This window comes from Pieris napi, chromosome 1, assembly GCF_905475465.1.
Source record: "Pieris napi chromosome 1, ilPieNapi1.2, whole genome shotgun sequence".
Lineage (NCBI taxonomy): Eukaryota > Metazoa > Arthropoda > Insecta > Lepidoptera > Pieridae > Pieris > Pieris napi.
The window spans coordinates 1,864,067-1,883,845 of record NC_062234.1 but is presented as its reverse complement, the minus strand read 5'-3'; the positions used below and the strand labels follow the sequence as shown (position 1 = coordinate 1,883,845).

General features: G+C 30.7%; 1 protein-coding gene across 4 annotated transcripts; it reads left to right on the top strand.

Annotated features, from left to right (window-relative positions):
• The first annotated feature begins 370 nt into the window (after positions 1-370).
• Positions 371-17,824, top strand: LOC125054297 (melanization protease 1-like). Of its 4 annotated transcripts, none has more exons than XM_047656090.1 (6): positions 7,229-7,344; positions 12,402-12,544; positions 13,527-13,710; positions 14,262-14,443; positions 16,003-16,108; positions 16,591-17,824. In XM_047656090.1, the coding sequence occupies exons 1-6, from the start codon at positions 7,284-7,286 to the stop codon at positions 17,022-17,024; spliced, it is 1,110 nt and encodes a 369-aa protein (XP_047512046.1). In that variant the 5' UTR covers positions 7,229-7,283; the 3' UTR covers positions 17,025-17,824. The 4 variants fall into 4 exon arrangements, with proteins under 4 accessions (XP_047512063.1, XP_047512070.1, XP_047512046.1 ...); XM_047656100.1 differs by having other exon boundaries at positions 7,238-7,338; XM_047656107.1 differs by lacking the exons at positions 7,229-7,344; positions 12,402-12,544; positions 13,527-13,710 and adding exons at positions 371-496; positions 1,285-1,443.
• Positions 17,825-19,779: the final 1,955 nt, after the last annotated feature.

The following is a 19,779-nucleotide window of genomic DNA, read 5'->3' as shown; positions in this document are numbered from 1 at the left end:
TTTATTCATATTTAAGGTGAAATAACATTTAAATTAATTAATATTATGTATTTGGTTTGTTTCTTTTTTTGTCCTTAAATATTTTAATAAAGTATGGATATAAATTGTCAAATACAAACTATCCATTATTAAAATTACAATATTAAGTATATCCTGAAAATTAAGGACACATCCAAAACGGAATAATAACTTAAACTATTTTAATTAATTCTCGTTCGAAAGATCTTAAGAATCTGCAAAGGTTATCACTTAATGTCCTCTGGTCTTGAGTAATCTAAAGGAGCGATTTAAGTATCAACAATACAAAAAGTATAATATTAATAAAACCCAATATTATGTGACGTACTATAAATCGCAAATATTTAACTGCGTTGAACGATTCAGACTCCATTCTGCTTAAAACTGTCGTATACACCGCAACAGAAAATTGTTAATATGAATACAAAGTTATTTTTTTGTGTATTAGTGCTACATATATTTGCCGTTTTGGGTCATGGTACGTGTATACTTTATATATTGGAATACTTTAAAACTTCTTTAGTTAATGGCAAATTATATATTATATATATATGTATATATATATAATTATCTTTCGAGGTTTAAAGTTTGAATATTGGGAAACCCCAATGTTAACAATGTGAACCAAGCATAGTCATAGTCAGTAGGTGGTAATATCTATAATCTAAATAATAAATCTAAGATCTTAAAATTGTTTAAGTAAAATCACAACTGTTGAAATTGTATTTATTATTTACATTTTAATTGAAGTTTATTTAGAGACATGAAGTTAAATATCACTAAAAGTGATAAAGCTCAAATATTTTCAGAATAAACAAAACAATAATCGAAATAATTAATTAAAGAGGAAACCGCGAATAAAATGTGAAAAATAATTATTCAGTTAAAGTTCTAGCTTCCAATACCGGATTCCTACATGCATAACTTTCTGTACCTTCTCACTTATTGTGTGTCGTAAAGTTCATATTAAAATTAAAGTTCTTTGCGAGAAATATATCTTTATTTCAAATGTAATACCACTGATTTCATTATGTAAAGATAAATTCTTCAAATTTTATCCAAATCCTCGACGTCCAAAGCGTCGTTTTAGTTATACCTACTTATCTACATAAATACAAAAATAAAATATATATAGGTACGTTGTTCTTTACAATTCTACATAGATATACTAGTAATTAATCGTACAGATTCCTAAAAAAGGTCATAAAAAGACGATGTATGTATGTACTTCATTTTATATGGGTTAATATAGATTGTAAATTCCAGGTATTGATACGAGGCCTTCGTTAGACAGCGGGAGCGGAATAAGCAAAGATCACCTTCTACCAGAAACGTGTGGAAGTATTATGGAAAATCGTGTCTTAGGAGGCAAATACGCTAAACTCTACGAATTTCCTTGGATGGCCCGTATCTATTTAAATAACAGTCAGTATATAATTTCATACATATAGCAGACCTTTAATAGAATATGTTAATACGAGATTATATAAGATTATTTAGGAATATATATAATTGTTAAATATTTCCTTGTTTTAATTTATAATAGAATATGTTCGTTCTTTCTTAAGTGAAATAATTCATCTGTTTCTTCTTCATAGCATTTTCAAAACACGAAAGAGAACTTTATTTTAGAGGGGGCAGTTGGACTGATTTATTTATGAATTAGGGTAGAATTATAACTATACCGTATACCTACTGTTTCTATGTGCAAAGTTATGTTGTAATTGTTGTTGTCCATATGTATATATAATAAAAACCATTATATAATAACGGTTTAACATCGACTTAGCAATAATTATGACCGTTCATCCATGCGGGCGCTATGTTAAGACATCGCAGATAAAAAATTCCCTTTTTCAGAGAATGGTGTGCGATTCGAATGTTCAGGGACGATTATCAACTCAAAATACATCTTGACTACTGCCCACAGCGTTGTCAACAAAAATATTGTAGGTGTGAGGGTGGGAGATCTCGACCTCAGTAGCGATACAGACTGCGAGTTTGAACCTGGCTTATCCGTTGTCTGTGAAAATTATATTCAGGTAAAGATGTAAATGAAATAATTGTTTGCGTTAAAGCTATTGAAGATGTTCATTTTGATATACTCAAGCGCATCAGATTAAGTTATATATGGTTAATCTTTATGTTCTAGATGTTATATCTCATAATCTGACGATTATCTGGAGGAATTCGCCCAATCTGTTAATTTAAAAAATGTTTTTTTTAATCATTGAACTTACTTGATTGATAAGGTCTGCAAATAGCAAAAAGTGTATGTTGTTGAAGTAGAACTTGTGTTTATTATATAATAATTTAAAAAAAAGCTTAAAAAGAATAAAAAAAATTAAGATAAATAACCGGAAGAACCGGTTTACTTCGACGATATTCTAAAATATTTATGAAGCCGCACGTATTAAACTTTATCGACGTATTTTTCTGACATCGGATTGTCGAAATCGTCAGATTATATATTTTTCGTCATCCTTGAATTATATCCTTCAAAATAAAAAAAAATATCCCACGCTCGAGAATGTCGAGATGACGCTTTTTTTTACAACTTTGCAGCCCTCCCCTTTCTTTACATTACTTGCAAATTGTCAGATTAGTGAAATATATACTTCTTAGCATGTAACTAACTTAGCCTACCTTGATCTGATGCGCTCGAGAAAGTCTGATCTTATTATTAACTTTACTTAACTAAACCTTTACACTTTCCGGGCGGCCATGTATATGGAGCTGATATATGCTAGAGATACTAAACAGGGTACAAGGTAGTAAGGCTCCCTGTATATTAATCTGCCACGCTGGAGTAAATCCCGAAATCCCCTCTTGGGCTCCCCAGCTATAATATACGATCGCGCATTTTCTATAAAATGACAGAACTTTGACGTTGTCCTTATATTGGTCATGGCATAATATAAGACGAACATATGTATCAAACGCGAGATTTGCTAAGTGCACGGGCAACTTAACGGGCACCCTTAATTCGTTACTGATAAATAGCAGGCTCTGCTATTGCTATTCGTACTCTTTACAGGACATGCGCGTGGAGTTGGCGATACCCCATAGCGAGTTTCGCCGGAGGCCACCGACAAATGACATTGCGTTGCTGAGAATAGAGGGCGAGATCGACTTTAATCATCGTTAGTATTGAAACAAATTTATTTAACTTAACCAATATTTTATACACGTTCTAATAAAAGTCATCGATATGGAAATTAGCATAACTTCTTTCTTCTAATTTATGGTAAATAAACGATTGCCTTTTTTCAGCTAACGTTAAACCAATTTGTCTACCAATAACACCGGAACTTCAAAATAAGGTTTTGGATTTTAAGACTGGTACAGTGGCTGGCTGGGGACTGACGGACTTAGGCAAACTGATGAAAGTGGACCTTCCTGTAAAATCCCACGCAGATTGCGAAATGTACATGCAGAATATAAGTAAGATACGACGGAATGAAACTTTGAAGAATCAGTTTTGTGGAGAAGAATTAGGGAAGGACTCGTGCTTTGGAGACGCTGGTTGTCCTTTTATGATTAAAGACATCTATAAAGACGTGAACCGTTATGTCCAATATGGAGTCGTATCTTATGGACCTTATAGTTGCGGCTCTGGACCAGAAATTTACACTGATGTATCAAAATATATCAAATGGATACTGGACAATATTTCAGATTAGATGGCCATCAGTTCTATTACAAAGAAAACATGTAAATGTAAAATACCCAAAAAAAATTTTAGAACTTCAGGGACCAAACTTTTTAAATTTGTTATTTGCTTTGCCACGTTGACAATTATCTGTCTATTAACAATTCTTATATGTTTTAAATAATTACATTGACTTGGCCATCGTATGGAAGCACAATGTATCTCACCAGTAATACATGTTATATTAAATTAGATTGTTTAGTGAGAGTGTAGTCTTATTTCTTATTGTAGATAGTCCTACATTTTTCCTTTCCAGCACCTTCTACTTCTTGAATTACCAAAAATATAGGTAATCCAATGAGTAATCCTTCCAATTATCAATGTAATAAGAAAATCGCAAACTTATACTGTAAGATTTCTAGGCACATTAAAACAGCAAAAGGACACTCGCGCGTATGCGTTGAGCTGGGGATGGAGATCGAATAATCAAAGAATCGATTTTCCAGGCCCAATAGATCGATTTGCAGTATTGAATCGATCTGTAAATAACGCTTAGATTTTATTTTTTTGGCAGGAACCATAAAATTATTTACAAGTAGTTGAATGTACCATAGTGTTATACTATGGTCTTGCCAGTTACATTATTAATTACTTAAAAACTCGCGAGAAGGCTCCATTTATTTAAAAAAAGTGACTGTATTGTATTTGTATTTTTTTGTGTTAATTGATGTTGCGTCATTCGTTTGTTAGTTTAACAAAAATTTGTAATTTACTGTGAAATTAATATTCATTTAAGGGTCTGTTTCATAATGTAAAGATAAGTTCTACATAAGTTCCAAATTAGCTATTTATTACTTATTGGTAGGAAAAACACTATTGTTGCGTTTCACAGCTGTCAGATAGTGCTATTCGTCACGAAAAGTCCATCATAAGGTATGAGGCCGATGAAGTGTCAAATAGCACAATTTATCTTCTAAATAATTTATGTGTTGCATAGCTATTTCGTACTTTATCTGTTTGTTAAGGAATAATAAATCATTGAGTTAAATAAATAGTTGAATTTAAGTATGTTCTTATTACTTACTTTTATGATACTATTACGAAGTTTATTGCGTTATTGGCTATTTTTAAATCTAACCATGTTTATAAGTCAATTACAGCAGTTGTGTACATCAATTATGATCCTATACTGTACTGGCAAGAACAAAAATCTCAATTTATCACAACCTTCACTCAATAGCGATTTATGAATATGAGTAGGTATCGTGAGATCATCTGTTTCTTGTGAGCGTTTATTTTTCAATTGCCGACAACATGAAATTAACGGAATCGCTTAGATCCGTAAAGACTGGATAAACTATCATTTAAAAAAAGTTTTTCATGAAATAAATAATTATCGAAATTTATAAGTTTCAGTAATCAATTAGCTATAATATTTAATGAATGTAATGCCAATAATAATAATCAAGACTATATTGACTCGAGCAGAAAATTTCCTGATAGGCCGAGCATTCCCAGACAAATATATATTTTACCTCAATTAGTAATAAATTAAGGATATACATTATAAAATACAAACTTTCCGTAATATTACAATTTAGGACTTCGATCAAAATTACTGACAAAAACCTTTATAAATTAATTCTCGTTCTAAAGACATATGATATGACTGAAATATTCGCTTATTAGTTAACAGACTTCAAAAAAAGAAGGTTATCACTTTGATTACGTGATATTTATGGAAAGATGGATTATTTGAGCCTTCACCACGGTCATTACATTTTGTAAAAATGTTTGACCACTTTGTCAAAAACTATGCGTATAAGTTCACCTTTTTGGAAATGAATCAGTTCATATTCAAAAGGATGTCCCTTCCATAAATGCTTGATCTTCTTCTTTTATAACATAGATAAATAACGTTGACAGATATTTAAAGTCGGTTTCATTATTTGTCTAAATAATTTTTATGCTTCCTGTAAAAAACTCTGCTGCGACCAGTGCTCACTTATGGTTCTGAAACCTTGGAAGAGAAACTATAATAAAGAGGGAGATCTCTCTATGGCAACGCTTTACAATATATATTACTTTTCCTGCTCTATATTAATATATTTATAATATATATATATATATATATATTATATATCTAATTTTTAGAACATAAAATCCAAGCATCGCGAAGTCTTCGATCCTGCAGTAGTGGATACTCGGACGGTTCCGCCGAGTCGGCGCCCCCCGTAGACCGTCGATCTAAGGCACGACTCAACTGGGAGTGGGAGCCCCCACCCCCAGATGTCACTTTAACCCTTCATAGGGAAAGTGCTGTTTAGTGTAAAAACATGAAAGAGTTTACAAGGAATAAAGTGATAAAGTGTAAAAATATTTTCGAAGTGTTACTAGGCTAATATGTCATCGTTTAATTGTATATGATCCGTGATCTATCAAAATAAATTAGTTTATAATTTTTAATAAGATTATATATTATAATTATTGTGCTGTATATTTTTGTATATTATTTCATGAAAACGTTTTGTTGCAACCATCTTCTCTTCAACCGTACAATTAGCTATATTTGTATGAAAATCAACCTCTTTTCAACACCGTACGAGCCGAACGACCTCTAAATTTCTTAAATTTGACAGATTGTAAGTATGGAAGTGTATTGTATAAAGTTGACTTTGCAAGTCAAGATCACACTGAACAGAATTCTGATCTTTCAACATTTTTAACCTAATCGGTGGGTGAGTCTTGTAAAACATTATTGACTTAAAATGTCTCGGCCCTGGGACCTTGTAAAAGAATTTAATATTATATTTATTATAATAAATTGTTGAACTGCTTTTTGTCTTTTTTTTAATAATATAGGTATCCCTCGAAAAGCTTAAAAAATAATAATAAATCATATTTTTGAATGTTACTTTAGAATGAATTTTAAATTATAAAGATGACAGAATTATATTAAGAAGAAAACTAATTATTGCTTTTTTTTTATCGTTCCCAAAATTTATTGTGCCTTGGTATTAATAAAACTAATGATTTTTTTGCTTGAATGTCTCTATGAAAAAAATCTATGGTATGACTTATAGTAGTTTTTAAATTTTAGTTCTATTTTTTAAAATAAGAACTACACTTAAAAAAATACGCGACGAATGAGAAAGATCATTTGGTATTTATTTATTTATTTATTTATTTACTAAGCTAAGGACATCCCACACAGTCCAAAATTTACAAATTATTTTACAAAATCTTACATCTAAAATGTGTGACAATTAATGTAAGCATAAGTTTCTAAAAAAAAAAAATTAAATAGAAATTAAAAAAATACTATTAAAACATATACGATAATACAAGCACACATTAAAATAAAATAAAATTACAGAAATTTTGTTGGCACTGAGCCGAAAAAATAGAAAAATAATATAAGGAATATTTATGAGTAATTCCATTTTTGAAAAATAGAACACGCACACGTTTTTTTTATGTCAACAAAAAAGTAGTTATTTATGAAATTCTAATAGTATGTGACGTATTTTATATCGCGCATTTTAACGGCGTTGGACGATTCATTCCATTCTGCTAAAGTCTGTCGAATAGACCGCAACAGCAAATTGTTAATATGATTAAAAAGTTAATTTTTAGTGTGTTAGTGCTCCATATAAGTGCCGTTTTGGGTAATGGTACGTATATACTTAAATTCCCACTATACAATTAAAAATTACAAATTTTCTTAAAATATTTTCGTAGCAACTAATAAGCAAAATAAATTGAGACTCATCCATCAAAATATAGCAGGGTTGTTTATCAAACAAGATTTAATTAAAATAGCCATCACAGACCTGCAAAAAAATTAAGGAAATATAGACATCATATGTTTCACAGAAACTTTTATTAAACATGGAAGTGAATCCAACGTTAAGATAAATAATTATAGCTTAGTCTCTTCATATTCTTGGCCTCATCATCGCCGAGGAGGTTCATGCGTCCTAATAAAAAACAATTTAAAATACAAGGAAATTTGTTACCCTAGACCCCCAATACCTAATAATAATATGTATTTACCGGACTCCTACTTTAGATGTAACAGCTTTTTTATATAATTTAGAACAACTTTTAAGTAACCTATGCAGGAAACGCAACAAAAAACTAATATTATGTGGAGACTGGAACGTAGACATTTTAAAAAACAATGAAAGTTCCCGCGAACTTATCTCTATACTTCAAAATAATAATTTACAAAATCATGTAAAGCGCCCAATACGTAAAAACTCCTGCTTAGACCTAATAGCAAGTAACATAAATGACACACAATCTGGCCTCCACTACTTGGCATTTTCAGACCATGAGACCGCACAATCACTCACTTTTACACTCGAAGAAAACGAAAATTTTAAAGATATACAAAAGTACTGGTTTATATACAGACGAGAAATCAATAGGGAAAACACTAATAAATTTATTAGGTGTGTGTGTATACAGCTCCACCACAGCAAATAAAGCATTCGACAACTTCCATGACACTATAACATTATTTTACAATTGATGTTCTCCGATCTTAAAAATTAAGAATACATTTAAACCTATCAAAAATAGATTCTTTACTAATGCGCAAAAAAAATGTTGTATCAGAAAAATATCGTTCTACCTAAAATATCATTTAAATAAACATGATAAAAAAAAACTGCATATAATAAATACTCATCTATTAAAAAAAATGAATACATAAATCCCATCAGTTTACTAATACAGAATACATAAATTGCGCAAAAAACAAAACTAGAGCAGCCTGGAATGTAATTAAAACAAATACACGACACATGATATTTTATTCAGGAATAAAAGCAATGAATATCGATAACAAAACATATGAATCACCACATGAAATATGCAACTTATTTAATGACTATTTTACCTCACTGCCTACTAAAAATAAAACAAGAAGCCATAATCCCTCTGAATCATATAAGAATTTTTCTTTCCCCCATAAATAACACGGATATATAATATATTAAAAATTATTACATCGTTGAAAAATACAATATCTACAGGATACGATATTTAAGATACCAAAACAATTAAATCTTGCGCATTATACCTACTTAATCCACTGACATACATAATTAATCTATCGATAGTAGAAGGGATCTTTCCTGAAAAAAATAAAAATATCAATTATCAAACCATTACATAAAAAAGGAGCAAAAACACAAATGACTAATTATAGACCAATAGCTTTAATTCATATATTATCTCAAATTTTCGAAAAAGTAATGTATTATAAAATAGAGAATTATTCTCTTACATTAAGTGTAATGCCGTAGCGTCTTCCGTGGGCAACTTCATTCTGTTAATTTTGTGGCACGGTGCGCGCGCATTGTAAAATTTCACTCTCATCAATCTCTCATCAATCTCATCATCAATTCATAACGCGCCTAAAGAAGTATAACTTCAAAAAAAGAACAATTTGGTTTCAGAAAGAATTGTTCTACCACCCTTGCGTGCTTTACCCTAGTCAAACAAATTACTGAATGCTTAAATGATAAAATGCTTATCCGTTGCATCTTTCTAGATAATAAATTATGACAAAGGCTTTTGACATTGTATGTCATGAAAGACTTTAAAAAAAAATTAGAATACTACGGAATAAGAGGTAATGCTTAAAACTGGGTGAAAAGTTACCTTGAAAATAGATAGCAATATATAGAAATAATAAAGATTTGTAAACTAGAACAAAAAACCTATAGATCCAATTTTAAGAAAAATGAGTACGGAACACCTCAAGGCAGTATTTTGGCCCCACTACTTTTTCTAACATACATAAATGACCTCCCTGATGCTATAAACCAGAACTGTATACTATTTGGTGATGACACTAAACTTATAATAAAAAGTAAAAACAAACAAGGTTTAAAAAACAACTTAATTAAATCTCTAGACGACGCCATCAACTGGATGAATTCAAATAATCTACAAATAATGACCAAAATTAACATAATCCATTTTCAGAAATATTACTCAAAAACACAAATAGGGTTACAATATAAAAGCAATTAACTGAACATAATGAACGAGTGTGTACTTTTAGGTATAACGATAGATACATTTTGTAGTTGGAAAGCACATATTAAAAAATTACAGAACAAAATAGACAGTTTTGTTGTTGTGTTAAAAGGAAAACTGTTTACCATGCTACGGTATTAGCTGCTTATCATGCATATGTTTAATCTATATTTAGATATGGAATTATAGTTTGGGGAAATTCAGTCGAAGTAAATAGGGTTTTTAAGGCTCAAAAGCAATGTATTAGAGCAATTTGTGGAGCAAACTGTCTTGATAGTTGTGTACCTTTTTTTAAGAAGCTCAAAATTTTATCTATTCTATGTATTTATATTTTAGAAATATCGTTATCCGTGCACAGAAACATACATATTTTTAAGTCGAATGTAGAAGTCAAAGTAAGAAGTAGACATGGGGAGAAATTGACTGTGCCAAAAATCAATCTAGAACTGTTTCGGAAAAACACCTTTTGTATGGCAATCAAAGTTTATAATAAATTACCAAAAAAATTAAAAGATCTTCCGACTAGAGTCTTTAAAAAGCGACTTAGGGTATTACTTTTCGAAAAAATGTACTATTCAATAAATGATTATTTGCGTAAGACACTGTTATTGACATAAAATTTAATAAAGTACATTAAATTTAATTAAATTAAATTTAATAAAGTAGTAGTTATGTACGATTCTTGCAATAAATAAATTATTATTATTATTCTAATACTCATAAAACTCATTTAATTTAAGTACTAAATGCATACTGTATCGAAAACGACACAACATATTTTGTATCGACACACAAGTGTAAAAAACATGTATAATTTTTTTTGTTTATTTTTCCTGGAATAAACGTCTAATTTAGTATAATATATATTTTTTCCAATAAAAAGTACACCATCATGCATTTAAGGGTTTAAAAAAATAGTTTTGTTTCGTAAAAAACTCGATTCGATTTTCATAGCCATCTCCATTGTATCTAATTATTTGATATTTTTTTATTACTTGCGCAAATATATGTATATTCCATCAGATTATATTATGTTATGAAACATCTGTAGGAACCGGAGACAAAGTATTCCCTTGCTTTTATGTAGCGTTGCTATGGAAACAGAGAAGGGTTTTGCGCACGTTTTCTAATCAGCCCGTTAAGTACATTTTGATTGTAATGATTGTACATATTAATTATTAACAATTTCATATTTAAACCAACCTCAGAGTGATAAGGAAACATTAAAATAGATTTATAGTTTGAATAAATTGGGAACCTCAATGTTAATAACAATATAAACCAGGAAAATGAACAATATTATAATAAGTTTATTTTATTTATTTATGCATAATTACATTGAAGTTTATTTAGAGACATGATAAGCTAAGCTATAAACCACAAAATGTGATAAAGTTCAATCATTATCAGAATAAACACAACAATAATCGAAATTATTAATTAAACGGAAAACCGCGAATATAATCAAACATGTTGAAATTAATTATTTAATGAAACTTCCTGTTTCCATTTCGAAATGTCCACATACATAAATTTCTGGAGACACGGAAAATGAGATAAAAGCTTTCCGCTTCTTGTGTGTCGAAAATTATCTTTCTGATTTGGATTTGGATACATAAATATAAACTTTTATAATAACAAATTTAAATTGTATTGGTTGTATTTCAATAACTTGATGAAATAAATTACCAGCGCTGTGGAAAAGTCTGCTCCTCAGCATAATGCTGAGCCAGTACCAATTACAACCACAGCACACACGCATTACACGATTAAAACGTACCGCGTTCTTTAAAATAAATAAATAATAGTTTAAAAAACGCGCGCTCTGTTCCATATTTTTCGTCTATCGAGCAACCCACGCTTTTTCACAATAATACCAGTATTTTGTATTCATTACCATTTTCAGCCTAAATTAGGAATTATTTTTCACTTTTTAGTTTGATGTGCTTTAAAAGCGTGTTTTTTAGTTTTTTTTAACTATTATTTATTTTTTATTTTTTAGTTAATTTTCTTTATTTTTTTTTCGGATTATTGCATTGTCATCGATCTTTGACAGGTGCGCAAAGTTTGAATTAAATCTGTCCGTTAAAAGTGGGTAAAAATCGAGTCCGAAGGAGTCGGTTACATACATAGATACTTACATACATACATACATACATACTTACATACATACATACATACAGGTGAAGCTAATATAAAGCGTGTAAAAAAATTGTTATCTTTCATTTTTTTTTTATATTTTGTGTGTGTTTTGTTAGTAATAAATGTTATGTCTATGTCTATGCTAGAAAGATTGACCGACAGCCGAAATAAATTATTTTTCAAATTGTATCCAAATTCTCGACGTCCAAAGAGTTTTTTTTACATTTGTTGTCTATACACACATAAATACATACACAAAAAAATCTATTTACCTTTACAAGTCTAAATATAATAAAGTGTACATTTTACATATTTTTTTAATACTCTCATCTGCCATTGTATCCAGGGACTTTTTCTATCTCTTACATTTTTACTAAAAAGATATATAAATTAAAATTATACACTATCGTGTTACGCGTTAACATATTTGAGAGAGAGATTTCTAAAAAAGTCATACAAAGACCCGTGGTACATCTGAACATCGTCATGTACATCTCATGTCATTATATGGGCTAACATAGATTGAAAATTCCAGGTATTTGTAATGATTGTATGGTATATACCAAATGCAAGGCGGCATTTGATCACGCGACCTTAAAGCGAGACAGAGAAACAATGCAAATGTTTTCCACAGCTTTTTGCGGCATGGGATATGAAAATGGCGAAAGGATACATAAGGTACTAGTATCATAAACTTGGTATTACAGTTTCTCAAAAAATGTTCGTTCAATGTAATTATTTAATATTCACTTGATTGGTGAAGGGAAACATCATGAGAAAACCGCCCATAGACCTAAGCGGTGTATGGGTAAAAATCCCATTTGGAACAAAACAGAAGCGCATACATCGTTCGATCTATTGCCCGTATCGTACGTACACGTACTCTCTTCGAACGACGCAAGATCGTGCTTGTGTTTAGTGTTGCTCCCACGGAGCGCTTTTTAAGTAACTTTTACTTTGCGAGTTAATCGATTGTTATGGCGTTCGCCTCAAACACAAAATAACTTTATTCATGTAGGTAACCAAGCACACTAATGAACGTAAACAGAAAAGATGTTAAATTGATTCTAAATTTACATTTACAACCAGTTCCCAAGTCAAGGGCGTAGAGAGGTCAAGAGGAACTGGCAAGAAACTCTCCGCCACTCTTTTTAATCGCCAAGTTTTGAGTCATACAAATTGTTTGAATAGGAGAAAATCAACCCCAAGATTAGAATCATGTAAACAATCGTCAAATTTATAAAAAGAAAAACTCTCGTTAAGCGTATCCTTAATGGATTTAACGATTAACGAGGGTTTTCAATTTATTCAGAGAATTTTTTCCATATAAGGAGTGGTTTATCTTCTGGAGCCTGGCTTATCGTACGCTGTTTCGAATATTATACTGATGAAAGTCACCATTTGTTTTAAAATCGTTTATATTTTTTATACATACAACAAGGCATCAAGAATATGCCAGTCGCCAAGATAGTGTCATTATATTTAATTCCTTACACTTATTCCGTACCGACTCTCTTGGGGAAACAACAATTACCCCGAACAGCCAGGAATCAACCTCTGCAGCAGCACCCCATAGTACAATACCGTAGCACATAACGCTGTAAAAGTACTTTTGACGACGAGTCGTGAAGCATATTATATAATGGTAATATTCTTCTAGGTTTGCTGTTCCTATTTTCCATCACTTAATACGAGGCCTTCCTTAATAGACAGCAGAAGCGGAATAAGTAAAGATTACCTTCTACCAGAAACGTGTGGAAGTATTTTGGGAAATCGTATCTTTGGAGGCAAATACGCTAAACTCTACGAATTCCCTTGGATGGCACTTATCTCTTATAATAAAAGTTAGTATAAAATTTCATACATAGAGCAGACCTTTATAGAATATGTTAATACGAGATTATATTAGGTTATTTATAATTATTATATTTATAGCCTGTTTTGAAAAACTGAATAAGTCCCGTGTTCATTAATAGAATATGTTCGCTCTTTCTAAACTAAAACAACTCTTCTGTTTCTTCTTTATAACATTGTTAAAACACGAAAGAGAACTTTATTTTAGAGCGGGCAATTGGACTGATTTCTTTATGAATATAAGAATGAATATAAGCTGGTGAAGCTTGTGTTATGGGCAACGGATATACAGACATACTATAGATAGATAGACATATAAATTCTTATTTAAACACCCAAGACCTAAGCACAACACCAAATGCTCATCACATCGATGTTCGTCTCAGCTGGGGATCGAACCCGGGACCCATGGATTCGTAGTCAGGGGTACTAACCACTAGACCAATGAGTCGTCAATGATAACAGTATAAGATCGACTTAGCAAATATGACCGTAGGGGCGCTATGTTAAGTCATCGCAGATAAGAAAATCCAATTTTCAGAGGATGGTCCGCGATTCGAATGTTCAGGGACGATTATTAACTCAAAATACATCTTGACTGCTGCTCACTGCGTTGTCAACAAAAATATTCTAGGTGTGAGGATGGGAGAATTCGATGTCAGTAGTGATGAGGACTGCGAGTATGAACCTGGTTTATCCCCGGTCTGTGAGAGACATATACAGGTAATGAGGAATCAGCGAAATAATTGTTTGCGATAAATCTATTGAAGATTATTCATTTCTAAATTTGAATGTTTGAACTGTTACTGATACTGTGTATTAATAATTTTTAGAGGACGCAATTTTATTTATGGGACATATTGGAAAAAGGGTGAAAATACGTTTTTGGCTACATATCTCCTAATCTTAAAAAAAAATTGAAAGACATATTTTGTAGCGAATCGCTTTGCCTACAACATGTGACTAAGGGTCTGTTTCACAATGTACGGATAAGTTCCAAATTAGCTATTTATTACTTATTGTTAGGATAAACACTATTGTTGCGTTTCACGACTGTCAGATAGCGCTATTCGTCACATAAAGTCCATCAAAAGTTATGAGTCCGATGAATGTCAAATAGCACAATTTATCTTCCAAATAATTTATGTGTTGCATAGCTATTTGATACTTTATCCATACATTGTGAAACAGACCCTTATTATCATAAATCCAAAATTTAAAAAAGTAATAAGTGTAAAAGTGAAAAAAATCCTCTTTTGCTTAAAAACTTTTTATCAAAAACATATGTCAGAACAATTTTGTAGAGGATCTGTTTCTGAAGATTTTCCACTAGATTTTTTATAAATTTTAAATAAAATTGCGTCCTCTAACAAATTTTCAGTTTGGGCTTCGAAACATTTCAATGGACTAATAAGGTTGAAAAGACTTTGGATTTTGTTATAGAACCAGCGCTTTGTCATTAGCGATAGCGATGGTGACCTGAACCTTCAATGTTGTCTCTTTGAAATTTCACATGTACAAAATGTATAAAGATGAATCGCGATAAATAAATAGGGATACACTAAAATTCGCGATCGCTATTAATATAAAATATCAGAATGTTGTCCTTATATTGGTCACTGGACATAATATGACGTACAGTGCCACATACTTTTCGCCACTACCGTCGCCATTTTGAAATGTCAGCCTGACATTGTAAGTTAGCTCTCAATTTCTGGGTGCGTACAATAAATAATTTTACTATCTACCAACAGCTAATAAAAAACATACTAAAATTTTTATTTTTATTTCTTGCATTGTTTTAATGACAAAGTTTTGATAATCGAACAATTCTGATTGCTAAGTATCTTAAAAGATATTATATTATTAGTACAGGTAACAAAACCGATCATATCAGTTGTTCCTAAGTTTTTGTTACATTTATTTAAGCTTAGAACTGTATTTTCTAGATATTAGTAAATTGTTTTATTAAGACATTTCAAGAAATTATTAAGTAAGCCTGCATGACTTCAAATTATTCCCCTTATAATGGTTAATTTTTAATTATGTACTGTATAAATACTAACATCCATGACAGCGACGTTTTTACCGACCAAGAAAAGTATGTGGCACTACGTATCACAGGCGTGAATTACTTAAGACATTAAATAGTCTTAGGTTCGAAACTTTACGCTAAATTTGATTTCCGTACGACAAAAATGTAATATAATTTGAGATAAGGGAGTCATAATCCGCCAATCCGTTACTGATAAAAAGCATTTATGCTACTTGTACTCTTTCAGGACATGAGCGTTGAAATGGCAATACCCCATAGCGAATATCGCCAAGTTCCACCGACTAATGACATTGCCTTGCTGAGAATGGAGGGCGAGATCGAATTTAGTCATTGTAAGTATAGAAATAAATTTTTAAAGATATACTTCTTTAGGCGCGTTATGAAAAATTGATGAGAGTGAAATTTTACGATGCGTGTGCACCGTGACACAAAATTAACAGAATGAAGTTGCCCACGGAAGATGCTATGGCATTGGACATAATTTAAAACAACATTCGAATAATTATAGAATTTATGTTACACTTAATGTAAGAGAATAATAATAAATATTTATTTATTTAATTTTTCAAATGTAAACTGAACTTTATTGACTATAATGACTCCTTTTCCAGTCTTTGATTATTTAATTGTAATTCATTATTCGCATGCAATCAAAAACTATTTTGGTTAATGCCAAAGAAGTATAACTTCTTACGCGCGTACATAAGTACACGCATCCTTTTTTTTATTTAACACAATATTTACCCACGTGGTAAAAGGAAAATAACATACTTTTCTTCGTTATCATAAATGAGCAAAATTTGCCTTTTTTCAGCCAACGTTGAACCAATTTGTCTACCAATTACACCTGAACTTCAAAATACGGTTTTGGACTTTAAGACTGGTACCGTGGCTGGCTGGGGAGTGACTGAAACGGGTACAGAGGCGTCAAAACTGATGAAAGTCGATTTTCCTATAAAATCCAACTCAGATTGCAAGATGTACTTTAGAAATATGCTAAACCAAAGATTTAACGAATCTATGAAAACTATGAAGAATCAGTTTTGTGGAGGGGAATTCGGGAAAGACTCGTGCAGTGGAGACTCTGGTGGTCCTTTTATGATTAAAGGCATCTATAATGACGTGAGCCGCTATGTCCAATATGGAGTCGTGTCTCATGGACCTAAGAGATGCGGTTCTGATACACCAGGCTTTTACACTGATGTAACGAAATATGTAAATTGGATATTGGACAATATAAAAGATTAGATGCATTAGTTCTAAAACAAAGAATCGTCATTTAGTTACAGAATTTCACAACGATTGTCAAATGAAGTTCCTAAACGTTTCAAAGCTGATTATATTAAATTAAACTGATGAATATATTAAAATGAAGTATTGATTAATACATGATTATCCTCTATAACTGGAATATCAAAAGTTATTAATTATTTTTGTTTTTTTTATAGTAGTAGTTAGTAAAATGTAATGGCGTCTTACTTGGAATTCAATAAAATTCAAAATCTATTGCTTTTATAATTATAATATATTAATTAATGATTATTATTACAAATCATTAATTATTATTATATAATAATAATGATGTTTAATTATTATTTTATAATAATTAATGATTCGTTTTAATATAAAACAAGTATATAGGTACTTACTACAAAACTTAAGTTGAATTATTATTCAATTTTGACTGTATAAATCGAAAAATACACTCGGAAATCGCGCCTTTGTAAAGTCATTTCAGCAGTTAAATCATAATATTATATATCTTGAAGTTCTTATTAAGTCGAAAACTCGTTAACTCGATTTTTTTGTATTTACCTTGACATTCGAGTTATAAAGATTGTTTTTTATAAAGATGTATTATATTATTGGTATGGCTATCATTTGTATGTTTATTTTGATTATTTACAAAGTTTACGAGAACTATATAATATATTTATAAAATAGTAAAATAAAATGTTAAATCATGAATAAATTTTCGAGAAAAAATGTCTACGATGTCAAGATAGCCTTAACAATATTTTAAGGAAAATAAAAGTAATTAAAATTCATCATAGTAATTTTTATTTACGCATTGTATCGCAAACCCGACGAGTACATTTCTTCATCGCTAAGTTTATATTTATCTTAACTACAACAATATAACATACAAACGCAAGTGTCTAAGTAATGTAAGTGTTGATTTTATTAAAATCTTTACATTCATATTTTGTAATAATTATTTAGGATTGGAATTTAAAAACTGTATCAGTGAATCACAAGCTCTATATGTTTGCTCCATGCTCCCTTTAGAAAAAAGAGAGTACAGTACTTTCAGAGTATGTTGCAAGCCGGTAACATAGATAATGCAATGTATAATTATTATTTAGAAAACTAAAATTATGTTGACTTGAGATCAGTTAACACTTTCCCCCTTAAAATTTCATTTCGATAGAACAGTTAACGTGAAATAATTAGAACATTACAATTGACTGTAAACTGTATGGTGTTCGGTTTATGGCTCTCGAGTTTTTATTCAAAATCGGCGCCATAACTCGAATTATAGAACTCAACTTCTGATGTCTTTATGTCACATAAAATAGGATAAAATATTTTTTCTTTAATAAATTATCAGTCTTTTGAAAGGAGGTTATTAGTTTGATTTTCTTTGAGAAAGATTTCCACGCTCATGTGTTAAATTTCGTTATCTTTATGTGTCCATAAAGGTCTCGGAACCTAAAACTCAAATGTAGATCTTGATTGAAATAGGTAACCCTTCGACGGGAAAAGTCCAAGTTTTATTAAAACCAATTAATACTAATTCCATACGTTTGTGTAGGGGATATATATTATAATATTATCTAAATTATAATAAGTTCCCTAAATCCTGTTTGGGTCCTTAAATTTTTAAATTTTAAATTACTTTCATTGTCAAATCAGCTTTTCGCCCGTACTCCGTGCTCGTGTTTTGTGTGCAATTTAGAAGTAGTTCCCTCAACCACGGATCGGTCGATCAATATCGCAATCGCTATCGCTAGTGGGAGGTGCCCATAATCACGGTTTTACCATTTTACGTTATCTTAGAGACAATTAATACCCCTTACAATTTTGATTAAGACGTGAAATTTTATTAAATAATATAAACATTGGGGAATCCCACGCGGAAGATTTACACAAATTATAATCATCTCCTACTCTGTCTGTGTATTTATTTTTTCAATTGTGACCAGTGACGTATCTGTATTCATTTATTTTCTATTATTTTGTTCTATTAAACTTTATAAATAGACCAAAGATATAAAGGATTGCTTTTTCTTAGATATCTACCAATAAACAAAAAAAATATAAATGAGTTATATATACACTATTACTACTAAAAAAATTTTGTTTATTTTACATTTAAATTACGAATGGTTTCTTTGTTATAGAACTGATGACCATCTGAAATATTATATATATCCAATTTATATATTACGTTACATCAGTGTAAAAGCCTGGTCTATCGGAACCGCATCTCTTAGGTCCAAAAGAAACGACTCCATATTGAACATAGCGGTTTACGTCTTTATAGAAGTCTTTAATCATAAAAGTCGCAAAAGAGTCTCTACTGCACGAGTCTATCCCGAATTCCCCTCCACAAAACTGATTATTTATAATGATCATTGTTTCATTCCATTTTGCATTAGCATTTAGTTTTAGCATATTTTATTTTATTTTAAAAGGCACACTAACGAAACACATACAAACACTTACAAAGAACACATAACATAGAACACTTACTGCTTTGACCACCTCTTTCGTACGAACACAACGTGGACGGTTAGATCTTTTTCTGTCACACACAGAGGAGATCTCATTGTACCTATTAAGTATTAATAGCCCGGTATACAAATATTTTACTAATAACAAGCGTATGGAGAGTTTTAAAAATTGCATTTGGCTCCATACCTACTTTGTTTAATGCAATCACAGCGATTCGGTTCTCTTTATCACCCCACTCCATTTTAATATCGCAAAATATTGTATA